This window comes from Homalodisca vitripennis, chromosome 4 (assembly GCF_021130785.1).
Source record: "Homalodisca vitripennis isolate AUS2020 chromosome 4, UT_GWSS_2.1, whole genome shotgun sequence".
Lineage (NCBI taxonomy): Eukaryota > Metazoa > Arthropoda > Insecta > Hemiptera > Cicadellidae > Homalodisca > Homalodisca vitripennis.
Window position 1 is genome coordinate 166,437,112 of NC_060210.1, and position 27,909 is coordinate 166,465,020.

At 33.3% G+C, this 27,909-nt stretch overlaps 1 protein-coding gene across 1 annotated transcript in view; it reads right to left on the bottom strand.

Moving 5' to 3' along the window:
- Positions 1–813: 813 nt before the first annotated feature.
- The window catches only part of LOC124360545 (rab-like protein 6), a 32,257-nt gene continuing 5,161 nt past the window's right edge, over positions 814–27,909 (bottom strand). The window contains exons 2-10 of the mRNA XM_046814256.1: positions 27,716–27,845; positions 24,395–24,501; positions 23,240–23,451; positions 19,137–19,277; positions 17,626–17,835; positions 12,896–13,140; positions 12,596–12,725; positions 9,412–9,553; positions 814–1,089 (exon numbers count right to left, since the gene is read on the bottom strand). Coding sequence (XP_046670212.1) covers positions 829–1,089; positions 9,412–9,553; positions 12,596–12,725; positions 12,896–13,140; positions 17,626–17,835; positions 19,137–19,277; positions 23,240–23,451; positions 24,395–24,501; positions 27,716–27,839 — 1,572 coding nt within the window. The 5' untranslated portion in view covers positions 27,840–27,845 and the 3' untranslated portion in view covers positions 814–828. The remainder of the gene's footprint in view (positions 1,090–9,411; positions 9,554–12,595; positions 12,726–12,895; positions 13,141–17,625; positions 17,836–19,136; positions 19,278–23,239; positions 23,452–24,394; positions 24,502–27,715; positions 27,846–27,909) is intronic.

The window sequence follows — 27,909 nt, forward strand, 5'->3', positions numbered from 1 at the left end:
CAACGCGGCTAACGCCTAAAGACGCGGAACTGAGGCCGATGCTTTAAACGCGGATTACGTTCTAAAAACGCAAAAGCTTTACTTATGAAATGGCGAAGAATTAGTTGTTAAAACTTCCGTAAGATAGCAGATCGATGTTCCTTTCGACTGTCGGGACTAGACAAAACGCTTTGTCACCGTTGGTGGACTTTGTAACGGTATCTACTCGGGTTGAAAGCAATCGCCGCCATTTTTTGTATGGCCTGTGACGCGGCATACGCCTACAGACGCGTTCGTTTCATTCAGCTGTTTAACTACGTGTGTGTTGGTCGTATGTTGGTTATATTGTTCAACAAAGTGTTTTGAATCAGTCCGTTGTAATTCTTATACAATTCTTATAAAATTGTTTTTTACTAACCACCCCCCCCCCCCCCCACCCCCCCCCCCCCCCACCCCCCCCCCCCCCCACCCCCCCCCCCCCCCACCCCCCCCCCCCCCCACCCCCCCCCCCCCCCACCATGTCAAATGTTGTGTATGTATATATATTATGATGTAACTTGTTATGTTGTTGTTGTTATTAATGGACATAGGAGAATAAGACTATGGAAAATCAAAAATGGAAAAAAATTAATATAATATTGCTAACATAACTAACTAAAAATATGAACTGAGAGTGTCCATTTGTAAATGTTATGCAGTTAAAATATATAATCTCAAACTTACAGGACTTTTTTAATATATATGTTCTTTTATACTTTCCTGTGATTCAGGAATATATTTCAGCAAAAACTTTTGAAGATATAAAATGTACAAGTAGTACTTTGTTCAAGTAATTAATTAAACAAATCATTAATACTTTTCATTTGATTTGATTTCTAAACTAGTAAAATTAATAGAATAATCCTTACACTGTGTAAATAAACAACTAAAGTACATCACACATATCTGGCCTACCTTGTCTTTGGTTTTGTTTGACTGAAGCTGCAGCATGCTGTCTGGAGAATCAGCTCCACCTGGCCCACTGTCTTCTCCACCCTCCGGACTGACTCGCCCAGCTATGCTCCCCACCCACTCGTCCAGAGCTGCTCCTGTGATTCCACTTTCATTCTCCTGTAACATTTGATAGAACACTTGTTACTTATTTCATTGTAAATAATAATTTTCAAGTATTAAATTATCAATTTCAGCATGCTGCAGTAATAAAATTATGAATTTTTGGTCTTTGTGGCTGTTTTAAATTGCAATGTATTTTGCTAGTACCTTTAATTAATAGCTTGTACTTTGTTCTCAGTGCTCTAGTTTTTCCAAAGTCATGTGTAATTCATCATTTGGATTGTAGTAAGTTTATCTATTACTTAACTTTCAATTGCTTTACCTTAAATATTCCATTACAAATTGATTTCATATCTTACTGAATATTTAACTAAGCAGACAATCTCATATTGTAATAGTTTTACCCGTTGTAAGAATTGAGTTTTCATGTTAAAAGTCATAGACAGCTAAATAACAATTGACGACACTATAGTTTGGTATGTCTTTATATGCATGCAGATTGATTGTACTAAATTATACATGTTATGTTGTTGCTTCAGTGTTGCAATGTAGCCTGCATGTGTTTGATCTGTCTTCTTTTATATGATTTTCTTATCCATTGTAATTTATACACATTATCGTTCATAATACGTCATTATATCTGCTGTTCCATTATATAACTTGTGCTGGATGCTTTTCACAAGTAGTAGCTATTTGTGCTACTAATCTTGCTTTTGGCCTATTTTATTAAAAAAACATAATTTGTGATACATCTAAACCTGCCTATATTCTTACTATATGATATGGCTTCTCATCTTCCTGAGACTACCTGCTCACAATGTGTTAAAAAGGTTTTAGATTCTGAAACAAGGCATTCAGTGTGATAAAGAATGTTTCAGATGGTTTCATGTATCATGTATTAATATGTTGGATTCTGTTTGTAACAAGTATGCAATTATGCCAACAAATTGTGGCAGTGCGATCGGACAGACTATCCAAAAACAGATAATAGATATCAAATTATGTCTGAAAATTTTGGAAGTACTAAGAAGTATTTAAATTTCTTCTATTCCAACTAAAGATGAGTTGGCTACTCTTAATACTGGATTGCTGGATTAAGAGAGAATTTATTGAAAATTTAAAAGAAGATTGATGACTGTACCATGCTTGGAGGCAACTGAAAATAAACTTAGTGCTATTGTAGGTCAAATCACAACTGCAGGCAGGTCTGAAGTATTATTGGAGAACTAAATGATCAATCAAGAAGGTCTCTCAACGCATTGTTTTACAACATTCCTGAAATGAAAACCTCTGATACAAAGTCTATAATAGCACATGACAAAGTTCTTGCTAATGAGCTTGAAAGGGTTCATTCCTGATACAGGGAATGAATTGAATATACTGAGGATTGGTAAGCCTAATAAAGATAAGCCTTGATCTATGAAGGCTGTATTTCAAAGTGAACTGTCAGTTCTGTGAGTCTTTTTTCTCGTGATCTGGTCATTAACACCGATGTAGTCTTTAAAAACAGCACCATTTTCAGAGATAGAACTCCTAAATAGAGGCAGTATCTTAATGATCTTAGGGCCGAACTTGAGCAGCATTCCAAACATGGTGAAAGGAATCTCACCATAAAATATCACAACGCATTCCTACTATCCTGAGTTCAAAAAACATGTAACAGGCAATACACTGATTGGTGTTTACTATTACAACATTAATGGTTTGAGAACAAACTTTAGTGAACTTATTGAAGCAGTCAATGTTTGCTTACATAAAATAATCATACTCTCCGAAACGAATATCTCTCTGGACTTCTTGTCAACTGAACTTTGTCTGCATAACAATTCAATTTTTAGAAAGAACAGCTCATACCTCACCAGTGCAAAGACTTCATACTGACCTTCCATCCTATGAAATTAGCTCTCCAATTGATAATATAGAACATCTCTTCGTGTCTGCCAAGCCTTTTGGTCAGGACATTCTGATATGTGCAGTGTATCCCTCTCAGTTCACCTTCAGAGATTTATACCTGCTTTTGTAACGCCTCTGAGGGAGTGTGCTCACCCATTGATAATAATACTTCTATGATAATGGTTGGTGATTTCAATTTACCCACTGTTGATTGGAATGATGCTTTGAACTCTGATCTGACACAGCACTAGTCACTTAATCAACTCAGCTACCGTCTTACAACTGACACAGGTGAACAAAATGAAGAATAACAGAGGAGGTACTCTTGACCTGGTTTTCAGTTATGACACTGAACTTCAGGTAAGACATTGTACTGATCAATTGCTTAATGCAGAGGGTGATAATACTGGTCTGTAATTTGATTTTTGTTCAAAATCTATTTATGATAAGCAATACTTTATTCTAGTCCCTATTTTAACAAGTGCAATCTTAGTGAGGTTTATAAGTGGATTCAGCAGCAGCCGTATCCCATTGTTAGTTTCTCTGTGGACGCTGAGGGAATATTTATTGAATTCTCTACAATAATCTGAAGGACGTCATTACAAACAATTATCCTGTGAGAAGAGTGGGTCAGTGTACCTACCCATGTTGGTTCTCCAAACAACTTATTAAATGTGATACAAAAATGAGCTCTATACTTGGCACAAGAGAACTTTAAGTCTGAAAGATTACAATAATTTCAAACAACTTTGTTACCGATGCAAGAGGTTGTCTACACAGTGTCATGCTGATTATCTCAATAAAGTTGATGGTAGTCTAAAATTGTACCCTAAGTTTTTCTGTAGCCATGTGCCTAAAATTAACAGGACATCACTAATATCTAATAGCCTTTCATCTAGATGACAGATCTGCTGACGATCCCCAGTCCATGTGTGAGAGGTTTACTAATTTTTTCTCTTCCATATATGCAACTCCGTTTGCTACAATCCCTAATTACTCATATAACACTAACATTAACATCTCTTCAATACACATATGTGCTACTGAGGTGGAGATGTCTAAATAATTTTACACTCAGGTTCTGCAGTGAAGTTCTTGCTCCTAATATTACGATCTTTAATAACTTCCTCCGCCCTGTAGTTTACCCTTCTAATCTTAAAGTAAGATTTTTAGTGCAGATACATTTCTGGGGACAGATTTGATGCAAAGAATTACAGGTCAATAATCCAACGAACTTTGAACTCTTTGAAAATCTGGTATTGGATCGACTAACCTTTGACTTCAAAAGTACAATAATTATTACACAACAACATGGCTTCCAGGAGGGAAGATCAACTTCTACATATTTGGTGGTGTTCACCAATAGGATCCTCTCTGCTTTTTTGAATGGAAACAAACTGGATTTCCTTTATCTTGATTTTTTTTAAAGATTTTGACAGAGTTACCCACCTTTACTTGATTCAAAAACTGAAGGCACTGGGTATCGTGGGTCCCTTACTTTCTTGGTAATGGAGTTAGTTACCTGACTGGATGCGCTTTATATATCGAGTTTTCTTTTGTGGTATCAAGACCTATTAACCCTCCATCGGGCGCTTAAAATTAGAAACACCATCAGGCGCTCACGGAGGTTTCCTCCAGGTTGGCGAATAATGGATATCATAGTCGTTTAAACTGTTTTTATTTGTTTAAATATTCATACTGATTTAATTACAATGTAATATATTCATTTTTAGAAAATTTAATAAAAATTACACTCTTATGTAATGAATTTTCCAAATAAGAAATTCAAAATCTTAAAAAAATGTTATTGTATAATAACAACATGATTAATTTTAAGGAATAATGCAATTAATTGTAAAAATGTTTAACCTACTGTAAATATGTATGGAAATTAACTTAGTTTTTAACTTCTTACAAAAACAACTTACTTCAATTCTTGAGATATTATACAATTGTAATGTCAATTATTGCTCTGAAATAAAAATTTATTCTTTACTAAAAATTTTTTTACACACTGCACAAAATTTCAAAACATTTTCCTTCTGGTTGTTATAGCGACAATGTTCACTTCATAATCATTACTGAAATGTTCCCTAGCACACTGGTACCTGTACTAACAAGTCTCTCGTCTTCATTCTCCATTTCACAAAATTAAAATAAAATATATAGTAAAATTTAAAAAGAAACCATCACAGGTCACACATTTAGGCGCACACGGATTATTACAACATAAAAAACTAAACACAATAAGGCGCTCACGGTGATTTCGTCCAAGCACTACAAACACACCATCGAGCGCTCACGGAGGAATCGTCCAGTCACGCATGGAAGTAGACCTCATACTGACACATTTTGATAATAAAAGCGGGAGGCTATTGTTTCGTTTCCCCGAAAGATGCTCGTGAAGTACACTGCGGGAAACGACTGCCGACATCAGAAAAGTAGTACTATTTTTAATAATAAAACATACACGGAGGAAAACTCCGTTTAGCGCCCGATGGAGGGTTAAAATGTCTTCTGGCGTTCCTCAGGGTACCAACTTAGGAATTTTTTTTGTTTTACCTGTTTCTCAATGATATTGGCAGTGTGCTTAACAGTTCCTTCCTAGTCTTCGCAGATAATGTTAAAATATTCAGAAAAATCACCTCTTTTGATCAGCAAATCAAACTTCAGCTTTACCTGGAGAACATTAAACACTGGTGTTGTAAAAACTCCATGGATTTGAAGACTAATAAATGTGTGGTCTATACCAAAACTAGACTCAGCGAACATTTTGATTACCTGCTGGATGGTGTCACTCTTCGTAGTGCTGCCTGGAGTTTGTTATCTTGGAGTGTATTTAACTTCTACCTTAGGTTTTGGTGAGCACATATCCAATATTGCTATTAAGTCTGCAAGAGTTATTGAGCTTGTCAGTCGCACCTGTCTGGATTTCTCTATTTCATCATTGAACACTCTTTATGTTGCACTCGTCCAACCTATCTTGGAGTTCTCCACTGTAGTCTGGTCTCCTTACTGAATGGATCAAACATTTATCTTGAATTCAGTTCAGAGGCGGTTTCTCAGGATGGTGGGGGTTAGACTTGGCTTCCAGTACAGGAATGTGGATGTTCAGGACATTCAATGCAGCCTTCAGCTTCCTTCACTTGCAAAGCGAGGAACAATAATGGACATGGTCTTCCTATTCAAACTATTAAATGGCCTAATTGACTGTACAGAGATACTTCATCAGGTGGATCGCCATGTTCCTTGTACAACCTGTTTCAATCATCAGCTGTTTGGCAGGCATTATCATCTGCCTAACTACCACTACCATAGCATGGTTCCTAGGTTTTTGAAAACTGGTAATGACATCTGCACTGAAGACGAATGTTTCGGTTCTTGCCTCCCCAAATTCAAGAGGAGTTTGGCTGCTATTGTTTGAATGCTGAGTACTGAACGGTCTCTTGCTGAGTTATTGCATGTTATATAGATTTAATATATTTATGTTGTATGTTTTTTGTCTGCCATTACGTTATTGTTTGAAAAATAATTATTATTTTGCTTTCAATTGTAAATAACGCTCATTCAAGTGTTTGTATGTTGTTATACTAACACACAAACAGTGTAACACACAATTTATTTTTTAGTATAACATGAGTTCAACTTGTCTGAAATACAGCACCACATTTGAAGACATGTTTTTTTTTTTACTTCTATAGAATAATAATTGTATTTTTTTTTTAGTTTTCAATCTTTACTATTATATTAGTATTAAATGTTATCTTACTGCTTTATCATGTGTTTGTTCCTTTTTTTTCACATTTTGTGTTTATAGTTTGTGACCGATGACGCCTATTTATATTAAATACAATGTAGCAATTTGCCCTGAAACATTTTACCCAGAATTTGGCTTATCTAATTATTACAAAGTTAGATGTATTTAGATTTCAGATCTTTAAACAGAGTCATCTCCCCCTTCCCCCAAAACCACTTCCTAGTACACCAATTCTAATACTAATTAATTAGTCTTCAACTTCATCCTAAAGTTATAGAAATATATGGTAGGGAGAGAAAAATTTAAATTTTTGTGGGTGGTAGTATGCCAAACTAAGATTGAATTGTTGTGATATAACATATGTAATAAAATTATTAAATATACAGAGTCATAATTCCATGAATAGTGTAGATGATGGTACTTGACTTAACATCATGATGCAAAGCCTGTATACTATACATTAACGCTGTATAAAAGTATGTAGCTAGAAAAATTAATTATAAAAACAGATGTATTGTTTTCAAGTATTCATAAATAAGACACTGAAATCAAAAGTTGCTGCCTAAATATTAGATACTCAAGATCTGGTTCAATAATATGAGCATTTCTCTAAATGTGTAGAAAGTGCTAAAGTTCTTTTTTAGGTAAAAACTCATTTTGAAGCTGGAAAAAATACCAGCAGTAAATATGAAAATGAGCACTAGTGCTCTGTTTGTTGCTCATCAAATAGCTGAATTCGAATACCTTACCACACTTATAGAATATATGTGCTTGGCAAATCAACTAACCAACTCTATTTGTTTTAAACTTTAGCACGTTAACAAAGTGTTGGTATTTCAGTTACACCATTTTGTGAAATAGGTGATTTTCAAAGTCCTATTATAACACTATATTAATGCAAGGATGTGCAATAAATGTAAAGTATGTACTCTGGAAAGTGGCAAACAGAAACAAAAAGCTGAAAATCCAAAAACTTAAATAAAACCTGAAATATTTATCAGTCATTTTATCTATTTACTGATGGAAATTTTCATCTCTGAACAGCACACATGTAAGACCAGGAGCATAATTAAAACGTTCATTTAGGAATCAATGATTTCTAGAAAGATTTAATATGAAGCAACCTAGCTTAACCCATTGAGGAAGCAATTAACCTAGCCTCTTCTAGGATTGAATGTTTGAATTGATTTTGGCAAAAGTGCATGCGTGTACTAAAATATTAATAGAATGAGTTTGGTTACAGATAAATTAGTAAATTTTTAAGGACATTTTAGTTTATTTGGTTGCTCTACAATAGTGTTTGTTGCCTTCTCCAAATATTATTTTATTAATTTTTTTTAGTATAGTCTATATTTGCAAATTCTTCCAGTAGGGACAACAAAAGATCAAAAACAACTGTCAAAAGATCAAAAACAACTGTCAATATTCTATTACTTTTTTGTTTATCTGTTTCAATGGTTTTTTACATGGAGAACCAGTTATTATTTGATTACTTCATTATAAAGCATAATAACAAAACAATCAAAATTCATTAACATTTTTTCACTTTTGATGATTATATGACAAGCTCCTGAATTAGTTGCTGGGGAGATTAGATAAAACGGTTTGTTACATTCAATTGTTATTATTTACATGATAATTTAAATAAACTATTTCCATTAGATACAATGACCATTCATTTACTTTTTATAATTCACTTTTGAGTCAGTCTCTGAGCATCTTTGATATCTCAATATGACTGTCCAAGTATCTCTACTTCTGAAGTAAGCAAATTGTCTTGTTTCATGATGTAGCGGAAGAACTAAAAACTCATTCAACAACATACTATAAACAGTTAAACACTGAACATTGAGAACACAATATATAGAATGTAAGCAGACCATTGAAGTGACGAAAATTGAGCATATAGCAAACTGTACACAATAACAAAACATGCTATTAGTTGTAGTTCCAGTGTGCAAACATAACGAATCGAAACTGAATGATTGCTCATAAGGATGTAGGAAGGCACAAAACTGCGATCTAGCAGAAAAACCAATAAGTACGTGATCGTTAGCATCTAGAGAGAGCATAATGAGTGCCGCTCGGGCAACATTATTCAGTCCTGCTCGGCCGCAACGAGTGACACTCGGGCAAGTTCCCCAATGGGTTAAATGTTTGAATGATTATGGACTTGGTAATTATATTATTACCTGTTATTTAATTTATATTATTTTTTCTCTATGCCATTTAACTTCATTAGTTATCAATTTAATGGATTTCTTTTTATATTTATTAAGATTTCAAAATTGATCTCTATTTACAGAGAGGACAGGTTAAATCCAGTCTACTATTCATCTGATAACGAATGAGGGGTACTAATACTTATCAAAGTAATTTGAAGGTGAGATTAAGGCAAATCTGGAGATTCAGAAGTTTGATACTCTCAGTTTTGCTTACAAGCGGCTAAGCAGTAGTGTAACTAGGACTTGGCTTCTGAGGAGAGGTCAAATCTGATTGAAGAGCAGACTACACCGTAGGAATATGGAATAAATTTAAATTATTTAAATAGGCTTAATTAAAAGCAAAATATTTATCTTCTATATTTCAAACAAGTTGGATTGCTATTACACATTTTCTTTTTAGAATTTGTTTGGGTGTCCTACTCCCCTCATTCATTCCTTAGTTAGACCACTGCAGCTAAGATAACTACCAAATAGGCATTTTACTTGTTTATAGAAGATACAAACCTCTTGTTTGGAAATGTCTGAGTCATTAGATTTGTTGACGGAATGTTCTTTATGTAATGGCAATGGAGACGGTGGAGCAATATCATCTGGGTCAAGATCATCTTGAAACCCTGCCACTAGAGGATTACCAGTTTCTGCTTCACTGAAAATTATAAGTGTTGTCATAAATAAAAAATTGTCAAGTAAAATTAATAGTTATGTAAGGCTTATATTAATGTTAATTTGAAAGGAAAACATGTTACATCACAACTAACCAGTTTTTTTTTAAGAATTAACTATCCATTTACTCTTAAATGCTAATAACTTACATGCAATAACCAACCGGTTTTACTTTTTTTGTTCTGAATTGAATTGAGAGAATACTAGGGAACTATATATAGGCAATTATATAAATAAACTTGCTGTATTTTACAACTTCAATCATTATGTTTTCCAAGAAGATACCTATAATAAACAAAAATAATTTGATCTTTTCGTTAAAAATTGTAATATTTCATTAGATGAGTCCACAAATTAGTTATACACTATCTATATCCAATACTACAGAAGAAAATATTGTGACAGCAACAGTTAATTTAAAGAGTTTTATGTTGAAATGTATATTTTAGGAATACTTTCAGTTATAAAAAAAAGGCTTGAGAAAATCTAAATCCATAATTTGTGAATGTTATGTTTCCATGATCACAGCTAGAGATCACATTGATGGATCTTGATTAAATTTAATATGTGAAAGTAACCCTGTAAGAGTTGCCAGTGGATAAATAAATGCTTGTGGAGTATTATAACAATTGGCCCTATTAAGTTATTTGAAACATCAAGATTCAAATTTGCAAGTTTCTGAGTAGACAAGTGTTATAGAGGATAACAATAAGAGCAAAAGACATACAATACTTACTATAATACTACTAATAAAACATTTTCTTTGGTTGAGCGTTATCAAAAGGGGACTGGACAAATTTCATTTATGTCTGTTTGTCTGCACGATATCTCGAGGACAAACTGGACTATACACTTGTAAATATATTGGAGTATTTAAATGGGGCTAAATCATCTGAATGGAGTTTAAGGTAACTAGCCTTCTCCTATCTGTTATGAACTTATGCAGTACTGTATAGGTAACTTAAGATATAAAAGATTTGGGTGAAAAACTAATGAAGTGAATGTATACTAAAGATAAAGAGTTGCAGGTGAATTGTGTATTGTGTTGTGTAGGAAGAAGGCAATTGTGTTCAGTGAAGGCAGGATATCAAGGTCATACAGTCTCATGTAGACTTTCTGCTCGTCAGTCGCCAATGACCTTGAGCAATATTCCCTTTATGTGCACTAAGCTTTCATTATATGTGAAAAAATGAGAAGAATTTTTATGGGTCATGATTTATCACAAACAAAGTATCCAACAGTATTCAAAATAACAACATGTTCTCTGTGCACAAAACTATCAATACTTTTGTACTAAACCACAACACTTTGTAGCGATATTGTATTGAGGTTCTCAGCGAATAGCCAACAATACAAAAACTGAATAAACCGCATATCTCAATGTAGCCCATGTCCTGTCACAGTAAATCTGCTCTAAATGAGTTATTTATTTTTTTATTTAAATAATTTTGGTGTCCTTAGATTTGTGATAGAATTTTTTTACTGTTATTCTTGTAATTCTAGAGAGAAGTTGCTAGTTTTTAAGATATTCAAAGTTTAAAAGTTTTAATGGCCACAATTTTTAAAATACTAAAGACAATTTAATTATATTGTTTCCAGTAACTGACTTTGTTATCATAAACATTTGAGCATAATTTGGTATAATTGAATGTATTAGTTTTTAAGGTATACATTTTTTTATAAAAAACACACAGACAAGACAGATGGGAAACTAAGTATCGGAGACCCATGTTCATATGGTAAAATATGTTTGTTTTGACCTGAGTAATAAAGTGGAAGTGGTGTACCTTCCACCAAAAAGGTACATCTTTGTGTGTGTGTGTGTGTATATATATATATATATATATGTGTGTAATTATATATATATATATATAATTTTATATATATATATATATATAAGAAAGCAACAAAATTATTTTTATAAATTTTCCATTTGTCTATTCGAACCTATGTGCCAAATTTGATTTCTTTAGCTTGACTAGTTTTTGAAATCATTTGTTTATAAAAAATACAAAATGGCGGCTAGCGGTTAGAAAAGACATTTCTCAACCTTTGTTTGTATGACCTTTTTTGTTTGAAATGAGTACTATCAGCCAAAGAAATTTGTGACAACCTTTGGTTAACACCCTGTATATATGGTACAACTTCTTAAAATTCAGCACAGAGTACCTTGTGCATTTCAACAGTATTTTTCAATCTGTCACAGTATACTGTTTTTGCTTTTTAAACCCGTTAAATTATTATATTAATAAATTCTAGTTATTATCATTTATTACTTATTTATATACTATGTTTTTAATTTGTGGTTTTATATTTAATTTACATTATTTATAAATTTTATATAAACTTTACACATCAGTAGCTACTTATTTTCAAAAAATGATAAATAATGTTTTACTCAAAATTTTGTTATGTCATTTATATTGTGTATATACACAGACAATACAAATGTATAAACTTAATCAAATTTGTATGTATAAGATATTTTATGAAACATAGCTAGGAGTCTAAACAAATGAGATTTGATTAAATTTACATTTTGTTGTGTAAAGAGTTTTGTCAACACTATATTTCCAATATTACTCTGTCACTGATAAAACTGAGCGTTTGTTCAAATTGTTCCATTCATAATAACCCTTTGAGGTTAAAAAGAGAGATGGGAAGACAATTAGAAAAATTGATTTAATTGGTTTTAGTACAATTCACCTCAAACAATCAAGGAATATTTTGGTGCAGGTTTCAAGCCAACCAACAATCAAGTCAATATCTAATGTTTATATTTGTTGCATTTACTGTTAATGTATGATCATTCTTTATTATTACTTTCATTTAATCTTTGGAATAAAATAATTTTATTTATAAACTAAATACAAAAATATGATGAAGTATTATAAAAAAGTTTATAATACTTCATCATAAAATAAGAATTAATTTTATTTTAGTAAATATATATATAGAGGAAATACAATATCCGATCTATTTGTACTGTTTAAAATTAAGAAAAAACTCCAGATAATTGTTTTACCTGTCTGAATCAGCTGGATCTGGCTTTGTGTGGCCTTTGTTGTTAGTGGGAGAATCGTCAAGGAAAGACTTGTCCAACTCATCTCCATCGGGCATAAATTCTTCAACACTATGGATTCCATTACTGGAAACTGTAATATGAATAATATTCTAAAATAAAACTGGGTAGTACAAAAATGGATTTATTTGATACTAAATAGTGTTGTATGAGTGATATAAAATATTGTAAATCGATTTTAAAAGTATAATACTCAAATCAAATGATATGTAAACTTTTTCAGAAACAAATTAAGTTATTTACCTTGAATTTTCTCCTGAACAATCTCTACTGGTTTGCTGAATATCTTAGTATTTGTGGGGAAGGGCTGGGCAGGAGGAGCAGTCAGGCGGACCTCAGGAACTGACTGACTACGGATCTTGGTGGGGTCCAAGCTGGCAGTAATAGGAGACATCTGATGGCTGCTTTGGCTTGAACTTATTACTGGAGCATTTTTGGCGTTCACGTCTGCTTGTTGTCTTCTTTTATTTGTTAAATTGTCAATGAACCTAGTAGAAAATAAATCATCGGTAATAGTACCAAAGATAAATTTTAAAAGTTTTTAAAATTAAAAAAAAAAACCTTTATGAGCGCTCACGTGATATGAGCTTGAATTTGAGTACTATCTCCAGGGATGTTTTTCTTTTTTCATCAGAAATGAGGGGTGGTGCCGAAGGTGCACCGAAGCCAACAATGATGGCCAGAGGCATTAGACAACGTGCCAGATCGTCCAATGTGATCTTACGTTGGAAAATTTGAGCGATCTGAGATGTAATCTGAGGTTAAGAAATTACCGATCGGAATGCCCCTAGCCACCCCATACTTCTAGCAAAAAAAAGAAAAATATTCCTAAAGACAGTACCTAAATTCAAGCTCAGATTACGTGAGTGCTCATAAATGTTAACTTGTTTTAATTTTTATAATATGTATTTAAGTATTTACCTACTTATATAGCATAATAACAAATAATAGATTGGGACACAGTGGCCTCCAGATAATACCAAAGTACCTTGTATTCTTATTTCAATTTTGTCAATTAGTAAAATGATAAATCCAAAGTAAGATGTGTAGTTTTGGCAATGATTATTAAAATTATTATACACAAGAATATAAAAATGAACACTATATTATAACTTTTTATTACAAAAGATTACTCACTTATTAATTTTTGGAAATCCCGGATAATACTAATTATATGGATAATAAGTAATTGGTTTACTTATCTTGTATGTTAGACTGAAGCCTCAGATAAGTTATCTTAGTTTTTTTTATTATTATTATTATTTTGAATGTGAAAGTAAAAGTAATACTTTAATCAAACCCAGCAGGGATCACTTCTAGCTGGCTTATACCTTCCAGTTGAACCTACCACTGGGCACAGTAAAAAACGATGTCACTTAAATCTGGGCAACCTTATGGATGTCCAGGAGCGGCACATCACTAACCTCATATGGTGTAATGGTCAGCATAGTTGCCTTCCATATGTCGAGATTCTGGGGTGCAAGGGTAATTCGATAGGTCTAGTCTACTTCGGGAGATGACTGTTGGAGATGGTAAGTTCGTTCCTTTAAGTGTCAAAGATTCTTGCTTGTCTAGACAAAAAGGCACGCCACCCCCTGCCTGCTTTGACTGGAGAGGCTGGTTCAAAGCTGGCCTCCCTTTTTTTTTTAGGGGACATGACTTTTTTTTAGTGCCCTAAATTCTTCCTCACGGATCTCGATAGGAGGCGGTCCCTACCCCCTAACCTTACCCATCCAGAATATCCTGTCACTCCAGAAGCAGCGCAAAGGTCCTTATAGGACTAGATGCAATTTCTAAGATTCTTGTCCTAAGAGAGAAAAAAATCTTTAATCTTTAAAGAAATATTAATTCCAAATTGAAATTATTACTGTGTTATTGATTATTCATTGGGGGTGATGTGGTCTTGAAATTCAGCTAACCATAAGTGAAATTTATAGAGTGGAAAATTTGGATAGTTTGAATATTAGATCCTATTTATTTTTGCATATGAATGAGAATAATGGCCTAGACAGTGACAATGAAAAAAAATCATGTTTATGTCCATGTCAGTAAAGCAAGTAACTTTGAGGATAGAGACACAGAATCAGATGGCGCAGACATAAATACTGGTGGGTTCATTATAGATAATGAGTTACATGTTCTTATTATTTTGCTTGAGCACAATTACTACATTTAGACTATGGCTTTATCATCATCCAAACTTTTCCAGAACCTTGCTTGATTGTTATCACTTCTGAATTGCTGGTGTATAATATAAGATATACATAAATAAAAAAGTGTATATTGTAATTTAAAGTGTTTAAACACTTATTAACTTACTCTTAAATTTCAGTATATCCACTCCAAAATTTAAGATATTTTGTCCCAAGAATATCCTTTCATTAAGATAAAACTTATAAAATGCTAAGAATTAACAGAAAATCTAAGTGGTTTAGCTGATATGAACTAACAAGTACATTGCAATATAAATCTATATAAATAAAAATGAATTTCCGTTCGTTAGTCTCGCTAAAACTCGAGAACGGCTGAACCGATTTGGCTAATTTTGGTCTTGAAATGTTCGTGGAAGTCCAGGGAAGGTTTAAACGATGAGAAAATATAACAAAATTGCAAGGTAAATACTAAAAACGACAATTTGATTTTCCCATACAAACTGTTCTTACCTGTCAAACGTTTGATTGATGTTCATGTATCCATAATTAGTTTAACATCTGTAACAAATACAAATGACGAAGTGTCTCAGTATCATATGTTTACTTACTACTGCATGCAATTTTGGGTAAAAAAGCTGTCGCCATTATAGGTTAACATTATTAGTGCAAGAAAACATTAATATCAGATACTGCTTACAATGCCGTGAAGAAAACGACCTAACATTGGTCGTCGAAGTAGATCGAATGTGCGGCGAGCTACCTCACGCGCTAATCGCACTGATGACCAGCAAGAGACTGATAATGATAACAGTCGTATTGGTATGGCACATTTGCGTTCTACAGTAAATCAGAATGAAGTGGATAGACAAAGAATGCAACGAGTTCGGGCACATCGATCACAACAGCAGCGAGCCCGGGAAAAGGAAATTGACTGATTCCGCAAACGCAATGCTCCTGTGAACCTGGAACGAGCAGCATTCTCCTACGATCCAGAAATTGATTATAGTGCCGACAAATATAGTACATCCAAATAACGCTGAATGTTATTATCTTAGATTGTTATTGGTGAATGTTCGTGGTCCGACATCGTTTCAACAATTGAGAACAGTTGATGGACATCTGTGTGCTACTTACCGTGAGGCGTGTCAACTATTACAGTTACTCGAGGATGATTTACATTGGGATAATACGCTCAAAGATTCCATCATATCTTCATCACCACATCAAATTCGAACATTGTTTGCGATTATAATATCCACATATTTCCCTTCGAATCCGGAAGATTTGTGGATGAAATATAGGGATGACATGTCTGAGGATGTGCTACATCGTGTGCGATGTCAAACTTCGAATCCTACACTACTATAATTAATGCGGAAATTTACAATGAGACATTGATCATGATAGAAGATATGTGTGAAGATATTGATGGCAAATAAAGTACTGTCGTGTTTGGGCCTGACAGCACCCAATATTTTATGTCGAAGATTTTTGTTACACATGGTAAAGTATATCTTTATATATTTCCGCACCGCAAAAAAAGACAAAAAATATAGTTTACCAGAAAGCTTTAAATTAATTACCTGTATTTTTACCTGTATTGATTGCCTTTTGTCCGATATGATAATGATGATAATTTGACAATAAATGTGTTGTATTTAATGTATGCAAAAATGTCATTGTTTATCATTTCTGATTCCAGGTGCTGAAACCAACAAAAAAGTCAGTGCTATGAATTTTTATTCATACAGATTCATGATCCGTGAAGGGGAAGTAAATCACATTTTGATGTGTCAACGGCTTTTTCATCAGTTTGCAGTTGACATGTATGTCAAAATTGAGACCGAACGATTGACGTACATCCGTCTAAACCAACAGCAGCTTCGATCTGAAGAGTACATTCATCTTCGTGATGCTATTAATGCCGATGCAAATGCAGAAAATGTGGGAAAAATGACAATTTTGCCGGCCACTTACATTGGAAGCCCGCGCCACATGCACGAATACGCGCAAGATGCGATGTCGTATGTTAGAAAATATGACCGTCCAGAGACCTATTTATTACATTCACCTGTAAACCACAATGGATGGAAATTAAGAAAGAATTGCTACACGGCCAAACACCAGTTGATAGGCATGACATCACTGCCAGAGTGTTTAAGCATAAATTAAAATCTTTAATGAATTTCATTATAAAGCATCGTGTGTATGGCCAAGTACGTTGTTGGATGTACTCTGTTGAGTGGCAAAAGCGTGGTCTGCCACATGCGCACATATTAGTTTGGTTAGTTGATAAATTAAGGCCAGAAGACATTGATTCCATAATTTCAGCCGAGATTCCTGATGAAACACTTGACCCAAAATTGCATGCAGTAGTAAGTAAACATATGATACATGGACCTTGCGGAGTTTTCAACAACAACTCACCCTGTATGGTCAACGGCAAGTGTTCTAAGCGATACCCTAGAGCATTGATTGCTGAAACCATCTCGGGAAATGATGGTTACCCGTTGTATCGTCGGCAATCAGTTGAGGATGGTGGGCGATCTGTAATTGTGAAGATAAAAGGACAAAATTTTGATGTAGACAATCGTTGGATTGTGCCGTACTCGCCAATATTGTCCAAAACTTTTGAAACTCACATCAATGTGGAATTTTGTAACTCTGTCAAATCGATAAAGTACATATGTAAATATGTTAACAAAGGTAGCGACATGGCCAAGAGGTAAGTGAAACGAAGTTCACCGGGTCAGCTAGTACAATATAATAATGTTAGTAAATTGTAAAACTAATTGTAATATATAACATAATAATCATTACTTGTCATAGTCAGCATGTTCACTGTTCTGAAAAGCGTCAAGTTCTTCAAGTGTTGCCTGGGTTTCTGTCTCATTTCTCTCCAGTTGCCCAAGCAAAGTCTCTCTTTGTAATTGTAAAAACGGGAGACAAAAGAATTTATGTAGTAATTTCAATCCAAATCCATTATACATTGAGGCCTCTGCATATCGAACCTGGGCGGATCCCTTAGGCCTGGAAATACAAGGTGGGATTAATCTTTTTACTTCTTATAAATTTTCACTATTTTGGCTTAGATTTACCCGTATAAAATTTTTGAATCTATATAAAAGTGTTTGATCAAAATCACAATGAACTAAGCTAGCTAATTGAATATATGAAAGATACATTGTACAATAACCAACAAGGAAAAGAATTAATATATCTTTCCCACTCCAGCTCCTTATATTAAAACAGGTTCTTAATATCTGCCAACAGTCCATATTCCTGTACTAACTTTCATATCAACTGGTATTACAATTTCCACCAATAAATACCATAGAGACTGCTGCACAGTGACATAACATTTCCTGCAATCACACACCATGTTCAGAGTTCCCTAAACCTGACCTGCACAACTGACCAGTCAAGCAACATCCTAGAAAAATAAAATCCGAAAAATTGAAACATTGTATAAACATTTTATTTTTCAATCACCTAATGTTCTATAAATGTGTTTTTGATATAAAATTAACATAAAAGAAAGAATTCATGTTAGTGCACGTAAACTGAAATTATACAATGCAAACATGCAAATTATTTCCATTGAACATGAGTGAGAAATGGACACAATAGGCTTAGACATAGTTAGCTTGTGTGTGTGATACAGTCTGAAGCACTGAGGTACACACAGTGTAGTCTCACAGTCTCACAGTCCTTGCACCACCAAGTTTCTTTCCTGTAACAGCCTTTGATTTTTCTGACCAAACTTTGCAAACTCTTGTTAATTGTAATTTATTCCCTGTGACTGGAATATCATACACACCACTTCTTTGTCTAAATGGTCACTCAATCAATGAGAAAAATATACAATAAAAACTCGTATCACTACAAAAACTATCAGAAATAAACTAAACCAACATTTACCACATCACTTGATTCAATAATAGTGGAACTTTGTTTACAAACACACTCCAGACAACAACAGGGCTCGCATTTCTGCATAGTCAGTCACGTAACTAAGCAATAGTTCAAAATACGTTCTTTTACAGCTGCACAACTGTTAGTTGTCATACAAAGACATATAAATATAAACAATATAACATAGGAAATGGTCTGAAACAGCTAAACCCAATTTTTTACATAATATCTAAACGTATTGAATTAAATGTCGGAGCCCGAGTATAGGTCTGGCTTCGTATACGACGTACGTGTTAGCCCAACCTATACTTAGGCTCCGTATTCAATGTGTTAAAAACTATGTAATATACATTTTCTGAAATAAAAAGTTGTGGGTAAGTACATTACTGTATTACTAGAATACTCAGTTTCAGTACCTCTGCACACTGTCAATGTAAGACATGACAATATCTGCTGTGACTGTGCGATGGTGTGACATGTCACAGTGATTTCCCAGCACCAGTACAGGTATGTGAATAGGGATTTTGATTAATTCTCTTTCCACATAATCAAAAGACCTAAAACAAAATTAAATACCAATAAACAACAGTTACGGGACCAATGATTGTAATGAACAATAATAAGATGTATATCATGGTATATTACAGTGGGCAAGATCCCCAAAGATTTAAATATTAACAGCCACCTTTACAGGCAGCCTTCTTCATTGTAGCCCAATAAGAACAATGTTAAACGTGAAACAATTTTACGGACTTATTTTCAGTCATATAATTAAAAGAAATGTCTCCTTTTAGAGATAAGACATGCATATTCAAACGCTTTAGTTTTTCAATATTTTTATTTGTTATTTAAAAAAAACTCAAACGATTTTGCAATTTCTTATTTAAAAAGTATAGTCACAATTAACAAAAAATACTAATTGCATTTGAATGTGTATTTATATATTTATTTTATTGTTAACAATGAATCCAATGCAAAGACATTACTTAAACTACACACTACTAAAGTTTTAATTAAAGAGATGATGCATACAATGTTATAAACTGCTTACAGCAAGAAAATAATAAAATCCAGGACATTCGCTCAATTCAAGATTCAAGATCTTTATTGGTCTTTAAACACATTCAATAGTGCAATAGACTTCGTCAAGTTACTAAAATATTCTAAACTAAAACTAAAACAAACAACTCAGATTCTACCTACTCAATCCAGCCTACCAGCAAATATATAGATCTATATAAGTAATAACAACAATAACCAACAACCAACAGATCTATATAAATTAACAATAATAAATAACTATTAACACATTTAACATGGATAAAATTTTAAAACTCAATTAAAACTGAATAAATAACTGAATAAATAAATACATTGAGAGACAAAATTTAAAACATTATTGTTGTGGTATCACTCAATTCAATGCCATTATGATGCTATCCAACCCACAGTAAAAAAATGTAATTTATGTATCAATCGTATCTTTAAAATGAGACATAATCCACAATACTACAGCCAAACTAAGACATAAGTGTTTGAAGTTCAACATTGTTTTTATTGTAAAAACCCAAGGTCGTTTTACTGCAGCTGGCTCTTAAGACAAACAAGTTCAGTATAGTTGACAAGGTGGAGAAAGAATATTTATACTATCTTCATCTGAAGAATGAGTTTAACAACTTATATCTAAGCACTCTAATCAGTATAATGAATTGAAGAACACTTTTATTAACACTAGCAATTTAATAATTACAAAATTTCATTTCATTCCTTTGGGTTCCAATCATTTTTCAATTCATTTCTAAGAACACCAAGCCATGTGGGTAGTTGGAATTCAGAGTCCCAGCACTGACATACCAAGTGTTATCAAAGAACTCTAGCCAGTTTAAAGGTGAATTTCACTCATTTCTTTACAGCTGTGCTCTGTGAGGGTTGACTTTAAATGTTCTGAAATAAGGGTTAACCAACGCACAATGGAGCAACTAAGGAACACATTAGCAGCCCAAAACTGGGCACGGGTCATAGAAGCAAACACAGAAACTGGTTTTGAAGCATTCAATGCTGTTTTAAGATTTGCATATAAGACAGCATGTCCATTTAAACAAATAAAAATAAACCGGAGTAGTTCAAAAAATATTTGGGACTCTGAATGTATGACTCTAAAAAAAGTTTACTTAGAGGCACTTAACAAAGAAATCCTCACAGTAAATGAAAGCAAAAAAAGGGAAACTGCAATCAAGAAAAAGCAAAATTCTGATTTTATTGCACAAACTGAAAATAAATCAAAAGCTCTGTGGAAAGTAATTAATGTAGAGAGGAAAGTTAAACCAACTACTGCACTTCCCGAGAGCATGAGAGTGGACGGTGAGACTTTGAACTCACCTGAGAATATTGCTGACTTGTTAAACAAATTCTTTTCCACAATAGCAGAGAAAACGTTACAACAAAACAACCAAAATATTACCTCAAACCAATCTAATTTGATAAACACCCTGCAGATTCAATGTCACGAAAAGCTAAAAGTTTACAGTACTACTGAAGAGGAAGTTATGAAAATTATTGAAGAGATGAAACCTAAAACATCGGCAGGAGAAGATCAGATTAGCTCAAAAATAATTAAATACTGTAAAAATGAAATCACCGTCCCTTTAACAAATCTAATCAACAAATCCCTAAGCGAAGGGGTCTTCCCCAGTAGCCTGAAAGTAACTAAAGTCTACCCTAAGTTTAAGAGTGGCAAAACCACCGAAGCAGCAAACTATCGTCCAATATCACTCACATCAAACTTATAGAGCGTATAGTACTAAACAGGCTTATAGAACAAATACAAGAACACAATCTCTTTACCCCCAGACAGCATGGTTTTATAAAGAAGAGGTCAACGACAACAGCGGTGGTCTAACTAGTTGAAGGTATAATTGACAAACTTGAACAGAGCTACATAGCATTCAGCTAGATTTCAGTATAGCATTTGATTGTATTGACCACAAATTTTAAGAAAACTTACATTACTGGGTATTGCTGGGAAAGAAGCAAATTGGTTTAATAGCTACCTTAGTGCAAGGAAACAAGTGGTAGAAGTGACCTGTAAGATAAATGACAAAATTACCAAAGTGAAATCTGGAGCTCTGTCTATGAATAGAGAATGACTTCCCAACATATCTAGAAGAATTCTGTGAAGTTATAATGTTTGCTGACGACACTTCTCTAATCACTGCTAGCAAAGAAATAGAAGAACTTGAAATAAGCTCTAACACTGCATACAATATGGCAAAACAATACTGCCATAAAAATTACCTAGTTTTAAATGAAAATAAATCAAACCAGCTTATATACACCGCACTTCAAAATAATCACAAAGGTCTACCAGAAATTGAAACATTAAGTTCTGATACTAAATATTTAGGCATTATCCTCAACAGCAACTTGTCCTGGACATCACATGTAAACTACCTATGCCAAAAACTTAGCTCTGGCCTCTATGCTGTAAGAAGAATTATACAGATAAGCAACAAAGAAGCAGTTGTTCCAGACACATCTTACATATGGACTAGTGTTATGGGGAAGCACAAGTGCAACATATTTTCAGCGAGTGTTGGTTATCCAAAAGAAAGCCACAAGAGCATTAGCAGGACTAAAACCCAAAGACACGTGCAGAGAAGCATTTAAAGAACTTAAGATATTGACAATAACCTCAATCTACATCCGTGAAGTAATCCTGCATGCTGTACAATCAGACGAAGCCAGGCTGGCGGATCATCACACATACAACACACGGTATGGGAATTTATTCGCACTACACACTCATCGGCTGACCCCCTATGAAAAGAAGCCTTCCTTCCTACTGTGGTGCTGTATTTTTCAACTGGCTGCCACATGCCCTACAGCAATTACCTAAGAAGCACTTGAAGACTGCATTAACAATATGGCTCCTTGGCCGATCCACATACACAGTCAAGGAGTTCCTGGACTGGAGGAGCCAATAGAACACTACAGGACTTATTATCTACATTGATTTAAAACCTTATTTAAAACTTGTTATCTTGACTCAACACTGTACTCAATGTATATGTGATTAAAGAATGATTTGATTTGATACCTGCACAAGCCATTGACCAAACAGCTGAGAGTAACCAATAACCAGGGAACCAACCTACTACAGTGTAGTCACAATATCTTCTCTAAGACCCACTTTGAAACTTTGCCAATGAAAACCTTTTCTGGCAGACGTGTTATCAAACCAGTATACTATTATTAGTGGTGTTTATAAGGATTTTTGCAACTAGAGGAGAATGTTCTGTAGACTGCACTTTTACAGTTACAGAGATTTACAAAAATTGTTTATCTCCTTTTATGTCATAAAATATTTAAAAATTGATATATTATTGTACTGTAACGTGTTTATTAAAGTGTGTTTTGTAATAAAAATATTATTTCATGGTAGATTGAAAATAGCATAGTACACCAGTAGATATACAATACTACAACAATATTTGTACTTAAATTCAAAGTTAACACATACCAACTCTTAGTGATATCCATAACCAAAATGACTCCATTGGTTCCTTTATAAACATCCAAAAACTCAGCATCAAGAGCAGGAGGGTTTACATCGTTTTCTCCTAATTTCAGGCCTTCCAAATGCACTCTCTTTTTACCTTTGTCTACGACATCCCAGACTTCAACTTTTACTACATCATCTGTTGCCTTGTAATTCCATTGTATACTTGCCACCTAAAAATAAATATATACTATATACTGTATGTATGTATATAATATATATATATATATATATTTTTTTTAATGATAAACAGATAGTTAATACCCTTTTTTCATTACATTTCACAGTTTTCCAAAGGACTTTGTAGTAATAAAAGTCTTGTTTGTTTTTTTAACACTTTTTACATGTTTTGCTGCAGTAATAAATTTTGTTTTTTATTTTATTTTTTAATAAAAAGTAAAATCATTACTTTTTTATTAAAAAAAAACATAAAAAACTAAATCTTAAAAACAAGTTCAAAAAACCTGAACTTTGATATTTTAACATATTGGTAAACTTTCAATTGTTTAACTGAATAAAATCCAAAGAGTAAGAATCTAGAAGCATACAAAACACATTGAACAAACAAATACACTGTCAAATGATGTTGAAATGTATTTAAAATCTTGTTAAATTCGACACCACTAAAGTCAAGCATTGTACATGATCGCGACCTCAAATGGCATTCACAGAATTTAAAGTGTTAAACATACAATTGATACTAATAAAGCAAAAATACTATTACCGTGTGCCTTGGAATTATCAGTAGAAGAGTAATGGGACACTACTAGACCCGAACACCAGAGGGGCTAGGTAATAAAAGGGGAACTCGTCAGGTATTAAACTATGATTTATAATAGTATTTATATGGTTAATATATATTGTTTGAAGAGATCAGGAAGACAAGAGTGTTGCAGGAGGAGAGTGAAAGATCAAATTTTGTCAACGTAATGTTAGTTCCGTTATTAATACAACTAACTTATATCCATGGCAAAGGTTACACCTGCAATTGACATAGCAGGTTATGGCACATGAAGACGTTACTAGTCCATAATATTCATAAGAGAAACTACTCAAAACATTATTATACAACAATTTGTCAGTATCGCACATTTAAAAGTATTTAAACTTACTAACCTGAATCTCATCCGTAGGTACATATTCTTCAACAAACTTTTTACCCTGTAGTCTATGGAATAAACAAGTTTTGCCAACATTCCTGTCCCCTTTAACGATTATTTTCACTGAAAGCACAATCAATTACTGGATAATAACTTATTTCAGACTAAGAGTTAAAGCTTGTCATGATAACAGTGTTGTTATATTATTTAAACTATAATCTACATACATAAAACAAAGTCGGGTTAGTTACATAATTTATAACTCTAGAATGCCTGTACTGATTTTAATAACCTCTGTTGGATTTGTCTCTGCCCTGAATAGTAGAATAACTATTCAGATATTGCATAAGTTCACAGACAAATTCAGGTAAATAGAAAAAGATTTGTATATCATAGTTTTAGATTGAAAACGCCTCTTAAATATAAAACTGTTCTGTGTAAACATTGTTTTACCAAAACACAACCGTATGTTTAATTAATTTAACCATTTTTTCCCATTTTCTTACACTTATAGTCTTGAAAGCATAGAGTAAGTTTGATAATAACAACACTTTTTATTTCAACTTTATCTGCATCTACTGTTGAGCACAAAGTAAGAAAATATCCAGATAACAAAATTTAAAAAATTATAGTAAAAATAAACTTTTAACTATACATTTTAACAAATATTAAGTATGCAGTGCTTGGTCAGTATTTTAATCCAGATATCAAAGACAAAGTTACTATCAAACATTTACAATAAATTTAAAGACTTTTATAAAACCCATAAGTAGGCTTCTCAGACCTCTGTATGTATACAGTATATAGTTTCTTGATCGAGAAAACAAGGCAAAATCAACTATGGCACAAAAAATGTTAAGACTGGAATAAATTACTGCATAATGGTCATAAATATACAATTTCTGACAGAATTTCTTGATCGTGGCAACAAGGCAAACTCAACATTGGAGTTGGAAATATAATACACTCAAACAAGAAGTGCTCATACACGTGCAAAGCCTACGAAATTGTGTGCGAAGGCATAACTAACTGCTACCTCACCAGTGCTGAAACAAATACTATCAAATTTAAAATGTTTATTTCAATCAGTTATTGAAAGACGGCTATGTAAAGTTTCCAAAAACTATGTGTGAACAGAACTTTTGAAATTTCTTTAGAAGCTCTCCTAATTTACCTAGAGAGCTAGGAGATGTGTCATTTGGTAGCATTTGTTTTTGCTCTTTCCTGTGATACATAACACAGCATGAAAAATATGGATTATAATGAATATTTTTCTCAAAATACATGTAAAGATTGTGATAGAATTTTCTCAAAAAGTATATATTTTAAATTTTTCTTAATTTTACCATGAATACTTAGTACTGTTGTAAATGACATAGGCCTAGTGAAAAAAAATATAGAATGACAATGGATTCTGGTTATAAAAAACTGTTTCTGATACTCATTTTTTACAACTAACCTGATTGATTTAATTATTATTTATAATTATCTTTTAAAAAGCTGGTATTTTTGATTTGAGGTTTTTTTCCAGCAAGTACATAATTTTAAATACAGTATAGTAGAGAATTTATAGCATGACCGGTGACTTCGAGATGCGCCGTAGGCAAAGACGGAACTAAAGTGGTGGGGGATGGAGCGGCTCAGTCTGTTGCCGTATTTAGCCTTGTGAACTTCGGTCTCCAGTCTTCTATACGTGCCGCCCAAAAAACATTCGCTTGTGCCAATTCACGAGTTGTAATACAATTTGTGAATTAATTGCGTTGTGCTTATTACGTTTTAAGTAAAGAGTTTGAGATGGATCATAATGTAAAAAGTAAAATTGGAGGTAGAAAGGTTATACACGGCCAAGCAAGAGAAGTGCTTCCCATTTTATGAAACGGGAAGCAGAAACCAACACACTTATAAATTTGAAGAAAGTTCAACAGCGTGTCGTAGAGGCAACTGGAATTTCTGAAAGTACGCTGAGACGAATTTTGAAGGAGGAAAAAAAATAAGTCCAATTGGCAATTCTTTTAGTACGCCCAACAAAGTAAGAAAACGCAAACATACTAAAAGTAATCTGGACAATTTTGATTTGGGTGTAGTTCGAAGAACAATAAATAATTTTCATCGACAACGGGGTTTTGTTATGTTAACTATTGCGTGTGGATCGTTGGCGTTATTGTTATTTTAAGTATACATCATTAAATTAACTTGATACAAGTTGGTCGATAAAACTGAGTTTTTTATTATTCTACTGTGTATATTGACAAATTAGTTTAACCAGTTTTATATTAACTTTTAATTTAGCAGCTAGGCTATGTCAGTTGAAAATTTTGTAGTGTATAATTGTATCTACTATCGTAAATCCTGAAGCTTACACGGTTAGTATATGATAAATTGAATTTTAATGGCTAACAAAGCGTAACAATTACAATTCTGAACTGTTGTCGTCGTTGGAGATCAAGAATAATATAAATTCCTACCCTTTCCCAATTTATGAGAACCCTTTCTTACCACCAGGTATCTCTACTGCGAACTCATTAAGAAGGGTGAGCTATGAACACAATTTCGGCAGAACATAGAACATAGTCATTGTTAAGATCACGTACATCGGGTCCCCAATATTTCCAAGATTTCCTGTATTGAATTCCCCATCATAAAAGTCCGTCGCCGTAACTTCAAAAGAGTCTAGAAATGTTCAAATATTCTCAAGGTCTCCTATATTAAATTGCTCATCATAAAAGACCACCGTGGTAAGAACATAAGGGTCTAGAAATGTTTGGCAAACACTACAATATTCGGCTCCCACCACCACTATGAGCCGGGAGCCGAAAACTCTCAGTAGGGTTAGTAGCACCGTATTCACTCCCCTACTTTATATTGTGCCCCCACGCGCTCAACTCCTCCACTCCTCACGCGCATCCCACCGGTCATGCTATAACTTCCCTAGAGTAGGTATTTGTGGCCTAATATTAAATTCAGTCAAAACAAGCTACTTGTGAAAAATGAATTGTGAGAAATAATTTGTATTCTGCAAGAGGAACCTACAAGTTTCAACATAAATTTTATAATTATATGATGTATGGTTAGCTCTTCAATACAATGTTCTCTAAACAGTTAATATAAATTATTATAATAAAATTACCCCTTTATATTCTGACTATATAGAAGTAAAATACCTTATTGTTAAATTAATTTGATTTAGATGGATGGGAAAATATTCAATTTTGAAATTTTTATGGGAAACAAAGATATAGATTTCCTCCTTTATTCATTTTCTATAAAAATTGGTGTTTCAGTTTGTTCTAATTTCAATATTTTTTGATAAATTAAATGGTCCAAAATATAAACTTACTATTGTACTGGATTCCTTTAGCAAACTTTCTTTGAAGATTTTGAGACATGGCATGATGGCCTGGAGGACCAGAAGAGACACTTGTCTCTGGTTTACTGGTAAGTCGTTTTAATGCAGACAACATTGTTTTCTGAAACATAGATTCAATTAGAGTATGACCAAAATTTAGATTACATTAATCCATTTCTGATATA